The sequence below is a fragment of the Schistocerca americana genome, chromosome 1, assembly GCF_021461395.2.
Source record: "Schistocerca americana isolate TAMUIC-IGC-003095 chromosome 1, iqSchAmer2.1, whole genome shotgun sequence".
Lineage (NCBI taxonomy): Eukaryota > Metazoa > Arthropoda > Insecta > Orthoptera > Acrididae > Schistocerca > Schistocerca americana.
Window position 1 is genome coordinate 363,850,687 of NC_060119.1, and position 17,339 is coordinate 363,868,025.

General features: G+C 43.2%; 1 protein-coding gene across 3 annotated transcripts in view; it reads right to left on the reverse strand.

The window, feature by feature from the left end:
• LOC124600233 (uncharacterized PE-PGRS family protein PE_PGRS54-like) overlaps positions 1 to 17,339 on the reverse strand; it is a 58,556-nt gene that overhangs the window by 10,309 nt on the left and 30,908 nt on the right. For 2 of the 3 annotated variants that reach the window (XM_047136143.1, XM_047136144.1), the window contains exons 2-4: positions 15,733 to 15,783; positions 7,459 to 9,504; positions 6,604 to 7,311 (exon numbers count right to left, since the gene is read on the reverse strand). In XM_047136143.1, coding sequence (XP_046992099.1) covers positions 6,604 to 7,311; positions 7,459 to 9,504; positions 15,733 to 15,783 — 2,805 coding nt within the window. The remainder of the gene's footprint in view (positions 1 to 6,603; positions 7,312 to 7,458; positions 9,505 to 15,732; positions 15,784 to 17,339) is intronic. The other variant, XM_047136146.1, reaches the window with a different exon arrangement.

Here is a 17,339-nt window from a genome sequence, read left to right on the forward strand (position 1 = left end):
TCAAATATCACCAGGGTTTGACAAGTACCAGTAGCCTGTATTTCGTAGAAGATCGTGAATGTGATACTAGATGAACGCGAAAAATTGCCAACACACTGAATGTATCCGTGTAACGCCTAAGCATCGAGAACGGTGAACATAAATCTCATTCCTGCAGCTCTTGAATGCCTGCCGTAATGTTTTCTATAAACTGGTAAAATAATTTGCCTTTACACATATAACATTTTTAAAGTCCAAATGCAACTGATATAAATACCGAGAAACTATAGCTTATTCTGTAAATGCAGGAACTTAGAAAAGCAAGACGAAGGTAACACCCTGAAGGAATTCGTGGATTAAAAAATACGACTTACTGTGACACTCCTATTATGGAATGTGACCTTTGAATGGTACATACATCAGCGAAGAGAGCTTTCATGAGGATGACATAATTAATGCAGAGTAACTATACCATCCTTTTTATCCAAGAAAAGAGGTATTCAATAAACAGCCTCATTGCTGTGACAAGTCCTTCACGGAAAAAGCCTCCGACCTTTATTACAGGTGGTGAAACTAATTGGTAACACTGAACTAGCTGTATGGACCGAGCTACTGAGCATTATGTCCAACGTGGAATCTCTCCCATTACTACTGGTTCCCACGAGAAAAAGCATATAATTTCAGCTTCGCTATGGGAAGATGAATAAAATTACGATTATAGTGCAGTACAATGAAAATCATTATGTGCCTCTGTTCACAAATGAATATTTGTGATTGCTGTAACAAGATGACATGACTGAGTCCTCTAGCGAAAATAATTTACAAGTCTGTTCTCTATCTCAGGTGTCATTCATACAGCGGAACCATGATCGGAAATTAGCAGATACTGTGACGAGAAAAAACGTCTATAGGTTTTCTGGAAGGAGAGCGTTGACATTGAGGGCCCGTTGTGTCTAGCATGCATGTCTCCGTACAGCGATTTTATTCAGGTTCATCTCTGAGAACAAATCTTAACACATTTTTTCGCCACCAGCGTATTACATTTTTTCTGTTGTAAGGTAAAGTCTGTATACAGGGTGTTTCAGATGTGATGATCAATATTCAGGGATATGATAGGAACGACCATTCGAAACAAGAAAGTCAAGCAAATATGAACTCTAAAACGCATACTTTAAGAGCTACGAGGAATTCTTGATCTTCGATACTATGAAACAAATCTCTTTTGCTGCAAGCTCTTTGCTTTCCATATTTTCGGAAGTGGTAGTATGGACCAAAACAATAAAAAGTCCAGTAAACATGTGCTCTAAAACGCGTACCTCAAGAATAACGGGCACTTGTTCATCTTCGCTACTTCGAAACGCAACTCTTCTAATGAACAAGCACTCATAACTTTTAAGTTATGCATTTTAAAGCACATATTTACTGGACTGCCGGCCGAAGTGGCCGAGCGGTTCTAGGTGCTACAGTAAGGAACCGCGCGACCGCTACGGTCGCAGGTTCGAATCCTGCCTCGGGCATGGATGTGTGTGATGTCCTTAGGTTAGTTAGGCTTAAGTAGTTCTAAGTTCTAGGGGACTGATGACCAGAGAAGTAAAGTCCCATAGCGCTCAGAGCCATTTTTATACTGCACTTTTTTTCGTTTTTTGGTCCATACTTCCGCTTCTCAAAATATGGAAATGAAAGAACTTGCAGTAGAAGAGATTTGTTTCACAGTGTCCAAGATCAAGAATTCCTCACAGCTCATGCGTTTCAGAGCCCATATTCACACTTCTCTTTTGTTTCGAATGATCATTCCTGTCATATCCATGAATATTGACCAGCACTTCTGTAACACCCTGTAGTTGAAAAAAGAGCACCAACTGGAACAGATTAAACATTCACTTAAATGAGTAATTTGATTCTTGAGCAGGTGACGATGCGGATTTCCAGTTCAGGTAGAAACAAAGCGCAAGAACTGTTCTGAAGTTCATGCAAAGAGTTACTCAATGTACTGTCACCTTTTAAACCAAAGTAGTCAGTAACGCTCTAGTGAGCGTCCTGCTGAGCACCTTTTCACTAAATTCCAAAACTAGTCATAGTGTTTCGTATATATCCAGAACTATTTGCCTTCTACTCATTTCGTATGCTTTTAAGCGATTTAGGATACAAAAATGCTTAAGAGTAAATAATTTTTTTCGAGCATGTTAATTTCAATAACGTGTCTCATTATTAAAATTGTAGTTAGCATTCCACATATTTCAAAATTAAGTTTGAATATATATATATATATATATATTATTGGTGTTTTGCCCTTAAAGAGCGCATTTGGACTAAACTACATGACCAGTTCCTTTTGCTGCCTTCCTTGCTGCCCAAACTTCCCTCATTCGCTCGCTGTGTTTCTGTTTCCGGTCCTCTGTCCATGCTTCTTGTAGGTTTTGTGTCTTCGGCTTCATCTTGATTGCCTTTTTGGTTGCCCATATTTCTTTCATCTTCTGGCTGTGATCTTGCTTGCGTTCTTCGGTCCATTTTATGCCTGTTCGTTTGTCGCATTGTATCTCATGTAGTTTACTTTTCTTAATGATGTTTCTGAACTTTATTCTGTCGTTTATTCTGTCTGCTGTTATGTTGAGCTGGTTCAGGTCGTTTTCTACCTCTGCCACCCATTTGTTGTTTCTAGTGGTTACCCACTCAAAGATCTGTTTGGTCAGCCTGTGTGATGGCATTCTGTATAGGTGTCCATAGAATTGTAGTCTGCGTTTTCTAATCTTTTCTGTGATTGTCTCCGTATGTTTGTACAGTTCCTCTGTAGGTTTCTTGATCCATATTCCATTGTTGTTAGTTGCGCCAAATATTTTCCTAAGTATTTTCCGTTCTACTTTTTCTAATTGTCTGATACGTGTATGCCCTAGGATTAGTGTGGTCTCTGCTGCATATAGTGCCTCGGGGAGCACCACCGTGTCGTAATGGCGTAATTTGGCTTTTTGTGAGATAGACTTCTTGTTGTAATGATTCCACACTACTTTGTATGCCTTGTCCAGTTTAGTCTTTCTTTCTTCGTTTGAGTCTCTGTTATGTCCACTCATTTGTAGTGTTTCACCGAGGTATTTGAAGTTTGCCGTTTTGTAAATCGTGCCATACTTTGTGTTCAGAGATGAGAGTTTCTTTGTGCTCATAAACTGTGTCTTTTCGTAAGAGATCTGTAGTCCAGTTTTGGAAGCGATTTCGTGTAGTTTTTCAATAGCGTCTTTTTTTCCCTTTATACCTGTCGTGAGAATCGCCAAATCGTCTGCAAAAGCCAGGCATTTAATCTGTAGGTTTCCTAAGGTTATCCCCTGTTGTGATGTTTCCCATTCTATTATGACCTTATCTAACACCAGATTGAAAAGGAGAGGTGAGAGGCCATCGCTTTGTCGGACACCTGTGCGAATTTCAAAGGGCTCTGATAGTTCCCCACAGAACTTTACTTTGGAGGTCGTGTTGGTTAAAGTTTGCTCTATGATAGCCCGTGTTTTGTTGTCTACTTTGTATTCTGCTAGAATTTTGAAGAGAGTTTTCCGGTCGATAGAGTCGTACGCCTTTTTGAAGTCAACAAAGGTAATGATCAGGTTCTGTTTGTGTTGTAAAATCATTTTCAGGTTCCAAATTTGTTCCGCACAAGACCGCCCTTTACGGAAGCCTGCTTGGTATTCCCCAATCAAGTGGTCGGTTTGGCATTCTAGTCTGTTCAGTAAAGCTTTAGAGAGGATCTTGTATGTGACCGGTAGTAGGGATATTCCTCTGTAGTTGTTCGGGTCAGTCTTGTCACCATTTTTGTGTAGTGGGTGTATCAGGGCAGTTTTCCAGTCGCCAGGAATTTTCGTGGTCTTCCAGATGTCTTCCAAGATCCTGTGGATGTCTTTGGTGAGTTCTGGGTCTTGCAACTTCCAGATTTCCGCGATGATGCCATCTTCTCCTGGTGCTCTACGATTCTTGAGTGACTTTATTATTTCTTTAACTTCTTCTAGAGTTGGAGGTTCACTACCTGGATTGTATGTGCTCGTTTCTGTCATCATTTCTTCCATGGGGGGTCCGTGTTGAGCAGTTTTTCAAAGTACTTTGCCAGAATCTCACAATTGTTTTTGGTATTGGTTTCTAGGGTTCCATCCGGTCTTCTGAAGCACAAGTTGGGTGGTTGATATCCAGTCATATATATATATATATATATATATATATATATATATATATATATATATATATATATCAAATAGGTGGGAAATTAACGTTGAGTGATGTGTGAAATTGGTGGCAGCAGAAATCCACACAGGCAACACCTGAATGAGTATAGATGGAAATGTAGATGAAGCAGATTAGTTGCGCTAAAAGAACAGCAGTTGTTTTCTTTCTGGGATGCATTTGACTGTAGAAAAGTAACCAAACAACTTGTTTCTTAAAGCTTTGAGGAGAATGATACATATACTCCAGTGATACTATAAAAAGCCTTGATGAAGGATTCATTACTCCAGCGGAATCCTTCAGAGGGGGGCATTAATTACAACACCTTTGATAGCATGTTGTGAGAGAGACATAAGAGATGTTTGTTGATATTTTTAGATTCTGAGAGACACGAGAGAAATACAGTATACGATGATGATGAGGTACAAGATATACAGGGTGTCCCATTGATAGTGACAGGGCCAAATATCTCACGAAATAAGTATCGAATGAAAAAACTACAAAGAACGAAACATGTTGAAGGGGGAAACCAGATGGCGCTGTGGTTGGCCCGCTAGATGGAGCTGCCATAAGTCATACGGATATCAACTGCGTTTTTTAAAAATGGGAACTCCCATTTTTATTGCATATTCGTGTAGTACGTAAAGAAACATGAATGTTTTAGTTGGACCTCTTTTTTCACTTTGTGATAGATGGCGCTGTAATAGTCACAAACGTGTAAGTACGTGGTATCACGTAACATTCCGTCAGTGCGGACGGTATTTGTTTCGTGAAACGTTACCCGTGTTAAAATGGACCGTTTACCAATTGCAGAAAAGGTTGATATCGTGTTGATGTATGGCTATTGTGATCAAAATGCCCAACGGGCGTGTACTATGTATGCTGCTCGGTATCCTGGACGACATCATCCAAGTATCCGGACCGTTCGCCGGATGGTTACGTTATTTAAGGAAACAGGAAGTGTTCAGCCACATGTGAAACGTCAACCATGACCTGCAACAAATGATGATGCCCAAGTAGGTGTTTTAGCTGCTATCGCGGCTAATCCGCACACCAGTAGCAGAAAATTTGCGCGAGAATCGGGAATCTCAAAAATGTCGGTGTTGAGAATGCTACGTCAACATCGATTGCACCCGTACCATATTCCTATGCACCAGAAATTGCATGGCGACGACTTTGAACGTCGTGTACAGTTCTGCCACTGGGCACAAGAGAAATTACGGGACGATGACAGATTTTTTGCACGCGTTGTATTTAGCGATGAACAGCGGTAACGTAAACCGGCATAATATGCATTATTGGGCACCGGAAAATCCACGATGGCTGCGACAAGTGGAACATCAGCGACCTTGGCGTGTTAATGTCTGGTGGGGCATTATGGGAGGAAGGATAATTGGCCCCCATTTTATCGATGGCAATCTAAATGATGCAATGTATGCTGATTTCCTACGTAATGTTCCACCCATGTTACTACAAGATGTTTCACTGCATGACAGAATGGCGATGCTCTTCCAACATGATGGATGTCCGGCACATAGCTCGCATGCGGTTGAAGCGGTACTGAATAGCATATTTCATGATATTTCATGACAGGTGGATTGGTCGCAAAGCACCATACCATGGCCCTCACGTTCATCGGATCTGATGTCCCTGGATTTCTTTCTGTGGGGAAAGTTGAAGGATATTTGAAATCGTGATCCACTGACAATGCCTGACAACATGCGTCAGCGGATTGTCAATGCATGTGCGAACATTACGGAAGGCGAACTACTCGCTGTTGAGAAGAATGTCGTTACACGTATTGCCAAATGCATTGAAGTTGACGGACATCATTTTGAGCATTTATTGCATTAATGTGGTATTTACAGGTAATCACGCTGTAACAGTATGCCTTCTCAAAAATGGTAAGTTCACAATGGTACATGTAACACATTGGAACAACCGAAATAAAATGTTCAAACGTACCTACGTTCTGTATTTTAATTTAAAAAACCTACCTGTTACCAACTGTTTGGCTAAAATTGTAAGCCATATGTTTGTGTCTATTACAGCGCCATCTATCAGTTAGCGAAAAAAGTGGCCCAACTAAAACATTCATATATCTTTATGTACTACACGATATGTAATAAAAAATGGAGGTTCATATTAAAAAAAAACGCAGTTGATTTCCGTTTGACCTATGGAAGCGCCATCTAGCAGGCCAACCATAGCGCCGTCTGGTTTCCCCCATCAAGCTAGACAAGTTTCGTTCTTTGTAGTTTTTTCGTTTGACACTTATTTTGTGAGATATTTGACCTAGTCATTATCCACCCTGTATATATCCTTAAATAATTACATAAAGTGAATCATATCTCTCATCTACTCCCATTACAGAATATAAATAATATATGAAAAATTAATTACAGTGTAAGATAATACTTTAGTTCTTACTGGTGTTACTGGAAGAGTCAGAACCAGAGCCTCCAGTACCGAAACTGCCACTGCTGCTGCTTGAGCTACTCTTGCTGCTGGAGCCTGAGCCACCTCCAAAGAAACCTCCAAAACCTCCAGGTGGTCCACCAAAGCCACCAGGTCCGCCACCAGAAAGTTTGCCTCCAAATCCACCTCCACTGACTCCTTCACCACCGAATCCTCCAAAGCCTCCAGCTCCACCGGCACCTCCAGCACCACCTCCAAAACCTCCAGCACCACCTCCAAAACCTCCTGCTCCACCAGAACCTCCTCCTAAACCACCAGTACCTCCAAATCCTCCTGGTCCTTTGCTGCCAAATCCCCCAGGGCCTCCAATACCACCACCTCCAATGCCTCCAGTACCTGCCAGGCCTCCACTAGAACCTGGGCCTCCAGGACCAAAGCCTCCAGCTCCAGCACCACCAAAACCTCCAGGACCTGCAGCTCCTCCAAGTCCACCAGCTCCACCACCTGCTCCACCTCCTATGCTGCCACTGCTGGCATCACTTTTGCTACTGGATCCACTACCAGCACCTCCTCCAAAACCTCCAATGGCAGGACCTCCACTTCCTATACCTCCAAATCCACCAGCACCACCTTTTCCACCACCAAACCCTCCAGCTCCACCACCCAAACTTCCTGAACCTCCAAACCCTCCTACTCCTCCACCTACACCTCCTGCTCCACCTCCATAACTTCCTGCTCCTCCAAACCCACCTGCACCCCCTTTTCCACCTCCAGCTCCACTTCCCAAACCCCCTGAGCCTCCAAACCCTCCAGCTCCACCACCCAAACCCCCTGAACCTCCAAATCCTCCTGCTCCTCCACCTACACCTCCTGCTCCACCTCCATAACTTCCTGCTCCTCCAAATCCACCAGCACCCCCTTTTCCAGCTCCAAAGCCTCCAGAACTACCACCCAAACCTCCGGCACCACCAAAAGATCCTGCACCACCACTTGCACCACCTGACCCACCTCCAAAACCTCCTGCACCTCCAAATCCTCCACTGCCACCTTTACCACCTCCTAAACCTCCAGTTCCACTGCCAAGACCTCCAGCTCCTCCAAATCCTCCTGCACTACTGCCTGAGCTACTTGAACTTCCTCCAAATCCTCCTTTTCCACCAGAGCCAAATCCTCCAGCTCCACCTCCCACACCGCTGCCTGTACCACCAAGCCCTCCTGCTCCTCCAAATCCACCAGCACCCCCTTTACCACCTCCAAAGCCTCCATTTCCTCCACTGAACCCTCCTGTACCTCCAGAGCCCCCAAAACCACCTGCTCCACTTCCTGAACCAGCTCCCCCAAATCCACCAGCCCCTCCTTTACCACCTCCAAACCCTGTCCCTCCACCAAGCCCTCCTGCACCTCCAAATCCTCCTGATGCCCCACCAAGCCCTCCTGTACCTCCAAAGCCTCCTGATCCTCCACCAAGCCCTCCAGCACCCCCAAATCCGCCTGCTTCACTCCCTGCACTCGCTCCTGCCCCTCCAAAACCACCTGATCCTCCTTTTCCACCTCCAAAACCGCCAGACACACCTCCAAGGCCTCCAGATCCTCCAACACCACCAAAGCCACTGGATCCACCACCTCCATAGCTACCTGCACCTCCCTTACCACCTCCAAAGCCACCACTTCCACCACCAAGTCCTCCAGTGGCACCAGAACCTCCAAACCCACCTGCTCCAATTCCTGAGCCAGCACTACCACCTCCAAATCCTCCAACACCTCCTTTACCACCACCAAAACCTCCTGCACCTCCACCACTTCCAAAACCTCCTGCTCCTCCACTGCCTCCAAAACCTCCAGATCCTGCACCCCCAAAACCACTAGCTCCACCAAAACCACCAGAACCACCTCCAAGTCCTCCTTTACCTCCTCCAAATCCTCCAGATCCACCAAAACCACCAGATCCTCCTAGGCCCCCACCACCACCTCCAGGACCTCCAATGCCACTTCCAAGACCTCCAGCTCCACCACCAATGCCTCCACTGGCAGCATCACTCTTACTGCTAGAACTGCTACTACTTCCAGCTCCTCCTCCTATGCCACCTCCAATCCCTCCAGAACCACCTCCTAGTCCACCAGCTCCACCAAAACCGCCTGGTCCCTTACCACCAAAACCTCCTGCTCCTCCACCAATACCTCCACTACCTCCTCCAAACCCTCCAGAACCGCCCCCTAATCCACCAGCTCCACCAAAGCCACCTGGTCCCTTACCACCAAAACCTCCTGCTCCTCCACCAATACCTCCACTACCTCCTCCAAACCCTGCAGAACCGCCCCCTAATCCACCAGCTCCACCAAAGCCACCTGGTCCCTTACCACCAAAACCTCCTGCTCCTCCACCAATACCTCCGCTACCTCCTCCAAACCCTCCAGAACCACCTCCTAATCCACCAGCTCCACCAAAGCCACCTGGTCCCTTACCACCAAAACCTCCTGCTCCTCCTCCTCCTCCTCCCGCTCCTCCTAGGCCTGCTGAACCGCTACCAAAACCTCCTGATCCACCCAGACCACCTGTGCCTTTTCCACCAGCTCCAAATCCTCCAGAACCCCCCAGGCCACCTGCACCACCATCACCAAAGCCACCTGAACCTCCCAAACCTCCTCCAAATCCACCCAAGCCTCCTGCACCTCCATGTCCTCCAGAACCACCCCCAAATCCTCCCAAACCTCCAGAACCACCTCCAAAACCTCCAGCTCCTGCACCAGCCTGTGAGGAACTACTGCTTTGGGACCCTGTACCTCCGCCACTACCACCAAAGCCTCCAGGACCCTTGCCGTCAAAGATAAATCCTCCGTCAGGGCCGCCACCAAAGCCTCCTAGCCCTCCTGATATTGAACCACTACTCGAGGATGACTGTGCACTTGAGCTACCTGTAAAAGTCAAACAAAGCTCCATTATTCTTCAAATAAACTCCAGCAGGAAAAGTGTTGAGGCAATGGATAGTGCTGAAAAATATTGAGGTGTGTTGAACGATACTGGAACTTTTTTTATATGTTTGACTTCCTTTTTAACTTTTCTAGATCTTTATGGGTTACTAAATGTGAATACTTTCTCTGTGAAAGGATACTGTGAACAAATGTTTAAGTTTTCTTTTGGAGCGCTGTATTACTTCGGAGTTATTACGATAAACAAGCTTTGAATATTTTTTTGTGTATTTTATTGTAGCACACATCTTAAACATATTCCCTTGAATAGAAAAACTGTATGTATGCTCTTTTTAAGCTTTTGACACAGGGACTAATGTGATAGAACATTTGTTAACATCTGAAGCAAAACTTACTACACATGTATTTGAGAAATGCATATATGACACAAGAGCTGAATCTGTTGGTACATATCAGATTCGTTTGCACTATTAGCATCAGTAACATACAAATGGGAAGAATGTACACTGTGCTGGTAGTCTTGATTCTACAATTAGCATTTTATCCTGTTATTTTTTCGAATAGTTGTGCTTCATAGTATTGCAGTCCTCATTCGAAAAAAATACAGGGTGTTAACAAAATGTGTCATATTCCTACAAGAGATAATATTAGTTAAAACTAGGCAAAAAGTTCCTATAATGTCAACCTATCCTCTCATTTCCATACGTCTAAGTAGACACTATGGGAAAAGCTGCATGTGGTTATCACACATCCTGACACATCATCCAGTCTTCCTTCACAGTGAATTATACGCTTTTTCAGATACGTCTTGTTCATTGGAAATCTTCACATGTACCGCACATTGTCGTTGGGTTGGGCACACCAATGCTGTTAAATGTTCCCATTGCCAGAAATTCACAGATTCAGATCCAGTGAATGTGGATCTCATGCAGGTGGACCTCCTCGATCAACCCATAGCCCAAGAAGCGTTGTAACGAAGTAGTGGCGCACGATCCATAGAAAAGAGTGCGCCATAGTTCATGAACCAACGTCGTCGCCTTTCTGAAAGGGTGAAGTTCACCAACAGCGCAAAAATCGGTGACACACAACACCTGTTACACTGAGGTGTCAGAAGCAATGGGATTGTGTCGGACGTCCTTTTGGCCAGCATAATGCAGTAACTCTACGTGGTATGGACTCAAGAAGTCGTTGGAAGTCCTCTTCAGAAATACTGACCCATGCTGCCTCTATACCCGTCCATACCTGCGAAAGTATTGCCAGTGCAGGATGTTGTGCACGAACTGACCTCTCGCTTATGTCTCATAAATGTTCGATGGGATTCATGATGGGCGATTTGGGTTGCCAAGTCATTCGCTCGAATTGTCCAGAATGTTCTTCAAACCAATCGCGAACAATTGTGGCCTGGCGATATGTTATTGTTGTTTGGGAACATGAAGTCCATGAATGGCTGCAAATGCTCTCCAAGTACCCAAACATAATCATTTCCAGTCAATGATTGGTTCAGTAGGACCAGAAGATCCACTTCATTTCACGTAAAGATAGCCCACACCATAATGGTCCTACAACCAGCTGGCGCAGTGCCTTGTTGACAACTTGGGGCCATGGCTCCATGGGATCTGCGCCTCACTCTAACCCTACCATCAGCTCTTATCAACTGAAACCGGGACTCATCTGACCAGACCACGGTTTTCCAGTTGTCTAGGGTCCAACCAATATGGTCACGAGCCCAGGAGGGCACTGCAGGCGATGTCGTGTTGTTAGCAAAGGCACTCGCGTGGGTCGTCTGCTGCGACAGCACATTAACACCACACCAAACTTGGTACCAATGTCCTAACGGATCGTTTCGTCGTACGTCTCACACTGATTGCTGGTGTTACTTCACGCAGTTTTGCTTGTCTGTTACACTAGCAACTCTACGCAAACACTGCTGCTGTCGGTCGTTAAGTGAAGGCCGCCGGTCACTGCGTTGTGCGTGGTGAGAGGTAGTGCCTGGAATTTCGTATTCTTGGCACAATGTTGACACTGTTTATCTAGGAATTCCCTAACGTCTGTTTGTTTCCATCGTGCGGCCATAATCACTTCAGAAACCTTTTCACATGAATCACCTGAGTACAAATGACAGCTACGACAATGCACTGCCCTTTTACACTGCCCTTTTATACCTCGTATATGCGATACAACCGCCACCTGTATGTGTGCATATCGCTATCCGACGACGTTTTCAGTGTAATCTGTCTGGTACAGCGTATAAAGCCATCAGTAGGTCACCGACAATTCATATGATGCATTGATACTGAAGCGATTCTGCTGTCTCGCCACCTTATATATTTGAAGATTTATGCCTCCCTAAACATGCGTATTTTGGTAATTTACTATGCCATCTCCTGCAAATAAAATGCAGGCTGTTAACAGCGGATCTTCAGCCCATATCTCAACAGGTATTGGTTTGCAGACATATCGTTATAGTAACTTTTCTTCTAGTTTTGACCAATACTACCTCCTGTAGTAACAGGTGACACTTTTTTTTCTAGCAGCTTGCATTTTAAAAAAGTTATGGGTAATAGGAATGCAGAAACATCATTAACCAGTTGGGTGTCGACAATCTGATTGAATTCCAAGAAGAATTAATGAAATGTTAGAGCTGTCGACATTGTGGGTCATCCCCAGTACATTCCTTTTAGATGTTGACATATAAAATCATTTTTAAGTGTCTACACCCAATAGTAGGAAATTTACCTCAGCCTTAGTATGGGCTTGTAACCTAATTCTGCCGTAGTACCTAACAAGATGTTAGATGTTAGAGCTACAGTTAGTTAAACGTATAAATCTCCATTTAAAAAGATTACCGAAACATAAGCACCCTTTAGTGTAATAAATACGGACCCAGATACTATATAATGTGCACAGGAGGAATGCGCAAAGTTGTAGTATACGATAATGCTACTTTTTCTGAATACGAATCCATTACTGAGACAAGGTCTGAGACATAATCCTGGTACTCTTAACGACATTTCAATTGTGTTTAGTTTAGGTATCATATTAATGTTGTGTTCTTTACTTGGATTCGAATCCGTCCCTGTGGAATTTTTGAAGTGTGGAGTTCTCCTCGGTTGGATCAAATGGTTCACAGAGAATCCCTTGCACACTCTGCTGGATTAACACTCCTGGAAGAAGGGATGCAGCGGGGAAAAGGCTCGTTCAGAGACTAGAGCGTTGCTTCCAGAATGAATCTTTCACTCTTCAACGAAGTGTGCTCTTCTTTGAAACTTCCTGGCAGATTAAAACTGTGTACTGGACTGGGACTCTCTGTGATGTTTGGCTGGTAAGAGAGAGGTATTGGCAAATACTGAGAGGCTGCGGTGGAATAGTGAGCGGATAGCTCAGTCGGTGAGAGCATTGTCCATGAAGGACAAAGTTCGTTGTTCGAGCCCCGGTTGGGCATATTATTTAGTCTGGCAAGAAATCTTCAGAATAGTCTGCTGGTAACTCCTGTCGAAGTTTCACTGTGTGAAACTGAACATTAATTTCTCGTTTCTGTTCAAGCAACAGACATTTTAAATTACGGATTACATTGCAACAACCTCTGTTTCGGGCAGTAACACTGTTGTAGTGTTCACAACAGTGTGTTGCCATGGAAATGAGTTTACAGTGCACTCAAGATTTTTCAGCAGTCAGTACTTCATTTTCAATCGTTAGGAGCCTAAGGACGTTGATCTGGGAGGACTTTTTCTCGGTTAGTGCCAGCCCTTCCGATCAAACATTATCACATCATTGCAGTAGCAACTGCGGTCTGCGGAAGAAACGTGTGTTATTATTGCATAAGTCTACATGTTTTAATTAAGCGAAACAATTATACCTTAGTTATGTGGGTGTTCCACGTCCGCTTTCACAGACTCTCAGTGTAAAGCACCGAGTACGGGCCTCGTGTACTCTCTTGTCTTCTCCTCAGCCTACTTATCTTCCCTTAACGCTTTAGTCGTTATGCTGGGAGGGGCTTCTTTCACTCTCTCAGCAACCACCCCTACTCTCTACCCCTTCCTCACCAAAAAATCCTACTACAAAGTCATAAGGAAAATGCAAACAGCATTCACCGTGAATAAATACAAGAGGACTGCGTATTATAAAGAAAAAGCTACGGTATGTTGTAATACTAGTTGTGTTCAGTAGCAATGCTGGCAAGGCTCTATATGTATGAGCAAATGCAAAATGTAGCCATGCTAACAATTCCTTACAGATTCCGCGACTGCACTTTGACACCAGTCGTGGGAGAGCACCGCCTACGCTATCCTAAGCGCTGTATTCCAAGGCGAAGGAGCGTTTGACAGATTTAGCGTGACATATCTTGGAACTGATACACGTCCAAGTTCACGCACGTCATCTGACCGAGGACTACTACAAAACGTGCGTGAAGTTGTGAACACGATTGATGAATGTCGTCGCAGCCGTACTAATTACTGACGCCCTCTGTGTTGCACGGATACGTGTATGGGAAACACAGCGTAATGAAAGACTATCATTTCATCTTCAGCGTGAGAAAAAGCTACGCAAATAAGACATTGGAACTGTATACTATTTTTCTATTGGGCTTAACGCTCTTTTCGTTTGATGATACTAATATGTGTGAGTGATGAAACTCCGTTCATCCGCAACGTAATCCGCCTTACACGTGAGACGTGTTCCTTGGCTCCAAGAAACCAAAACTCATGTGGAACTACCGATACGAAATCTCAGTTTCGTTCCTCTGTGAGTAAGTGGTATACTCTGAAAGATGACGGGCTGTTTGGCGTGCAAACGAATGTTAGATATCGTTATCTCAGATGACCGATTGAACTGACTCGCATACTTGCCACTGAACATAAAGTGGAAAAACTAAGATTAATAAATGCCACTTATATACTTGCTATTTTTGCACGGCAAGTTGCCAGGGCTAAGGCAACATATTGCTATGACTTCTCGGCTATCTACGTAGCTGCAGAACGCCGGAAGTATTCTACATTACCGACGCAAGTGTACAACTTCTCAGCAAGTCTATTGGTGATGGAGTTCCTGTTCTGTAATCACTCATAGCTTCAGACATCGACCTATTACTTCTTGTTATGCATTTGGTAAAGCGTATGGCAAAATTTTTATGTGCGATGAAGTACGTGTTTTGGGTGCCTTTAGCACCACTCAGTAGATAATCCTCCTCTACGTCCAGCAGGTAATCCTCCTCAAACAGTCAATTAATACTTTAAGGCGAAACACTTGAATTTTTAGAAATCTTGCGGTAAAATATTTTTAGATTTCTTTCAACAAGAAGTCTCTATTTATGTTTGACTCATGAATGACAAGAAGAAACGAATATTTGATCTGTAACGTATGCTTACAAACAGCTAGAGCTGGACACCCGTTCGGGATAAATAATCAATTGATATTAAATTTGTTGTGCATTATGCCCAGCAACTCCGTTTCCCAGAGCATTGCATGTTACTCCTGAAAAATCCTGTACTTCCAAGTGAGTCAAGGGAGCATACACTTTGTGTGATGTTAGAAGAACCTACGTCACACACTCTCTATGCCGTAATTTAATTTACATTACTGCACTCTTACCTACAACGCCATACTATTACACCTCTTGACTCTGTGCAGTTTGAGTATGGGTACCCTATGAAGGGTCGCTGAAATTTGAAATTATCATTGCGAGAAATGCATGTAGAATATTACTGGGTCATTTGCGTGTTATGCTCGTCAGACATGTTTGGCCTGACAAATTGTGTCAAACCGATGTCAAAATTCAGACAGTCCATTCCACTGTTCCGTGAACTCATTGAACATAATGTTTACGATAATTCATTATAAGCATCGGAGTTATTAACATCGCTGTATGACCTGACGGCTCCTGAGGTATACAAAATAAATTACTGAACCTACAATAATTAGTTTTAAGCAATTGAAATACGTTTAAGAACAATAATATTAAAATCTCTAATGAATTGTAACAAACGAAAAATGGATTTTTACAGGAGTGAAAGGTAGCGCAAACAAATTAGGAAAAAACAAAAATACTTGATTAAGATACATTAAAATTTTAGTTACGTGATTCATTGCAAGGATATGAAGGAATATTTCATTAGCAGACAGTGATAGTTCGAGAGAGGAGCATTGTGGAGTTTTTTTGTTTTTTTTTGTTTTTGTTTTTGTTACATGAGGAATACAGATGAGGAATGTACTTACTCGAGCTGCCGGAGGAACTCTTCCCCTTCGGCCGTAGTCCATAGCCGATATCTGAAAAGAAAACGAAACTACTGATTACGATGTCTTTTACACAATGTTTTTGTGAGTGTATCGCTGTATGTGTCCCTGTGAGTGTTTGGAAGTTTAATTCACAGTGAAAGAACAGTATTTGTAATTCTGACGAGACATTTACGTTTTCAGTTTTGTTTGGATTTTCTTTTTCTTCCTTTTTTGGCATCCATCATTTACTTTAACACAACTGACAGAATTCCATTTGTTATTTTAGTAATCATTTAAGTTGTTCTTTGAACCGAAAAACTGTGTGTCATTGTTTCAAATACTTTAGTACAGGTATATAACGAAAAAAAAAGGAAACGCATATATTAAAAGGCCCCGGGAATAGACAACATTCCATTAGAACTACTGATAGCCTTGGGAGAGCTAGCCCTGACAAAACTCTACCATCTGGTGAGCAAGATGTATGAGACAGGCGAAATTCCCTCAGATTTCAAGAAGAATATTTTAATTTCAATCCCAAAGAAAGCAGGAGTTGACAGATGTGAAAATTACCGATCTATCAGTTTAATAAGTCACGGCTGCAAAATAATAACACGAATTCTTTGCAGACGAATGGAAAAACTGGTACAAGCCGACCTCGGGGAAGATCAGTTTTGAATCCGTAAAAATGTTGGAACACGTGAGGCAATGCTGACTCTACGACTTATCTTAGAAGATAGATTAAGGAAAGGCAAATCTACGTTTCTAGCATTTGTAGACTTAGAGAAAGCTTTTGACAATGTTAACTGGAATACTCTCTTTCAAATTCTGAAGGTGGCAGGAGCGAAATACAGGGAGCGAAAGGACATTTACAATTTGTGCAGAAACCAGATGGCAACTATAAGAGTCGGGGGGCATGAAAGGGAAGCAGTGGTTGGAAAGGGAGTGAGGCAGCGTTGTAGCCTATCCCCGATGTTATTCAATCTGTATATTGAGCAAGCAGTAAAGGAAACAAAAGAAAAATTCGGATTAGTAATTAAAATCCATGGAGAAGAAATAAAAACATTGAGGTTAGCCGATGACATTGTAATTCTGTCAGAAACAGCAAAGGATCTGGAATAGCAGTTGAACGGAATTGTCGGTGTCTTGAAACGATGATATAAGATGAACATCAACAAAAGCAAAACGAGGATAATGGAATGTAGTCGAATTAAACCGGGTGATGCTGAGGGAATTAGATTAGGAAATGAGAAACTTAAAGTAATAAAGGAGTTTTGCTATTTGGGTGGCCAAATAACTGATGATGGTCGAAGTAGAGAGGATATAAAATGTAGACTGGCAATGGCAAGAAAAGCGTTTCTAAAGAAGAGAAATTTGTTAACATCGAGCGTAGATTTGTGTCAGAAAATCGTTTCTGAAAGTATTTGTATGGAGTGTAGCCATTTATGGAAGTGAAACATGGACGATAAATAGTTTAGAGAAGAAGAGAAGACAAGAAGACTCTCGAAATGTGGTGCTACAGAAGAATGCTGAAGGTTAGATGGGTAGATCACATAACTAACGTGGAGGTATTGAACAGACTAGGGGAGAGGAGAACTTTATGGCACAAC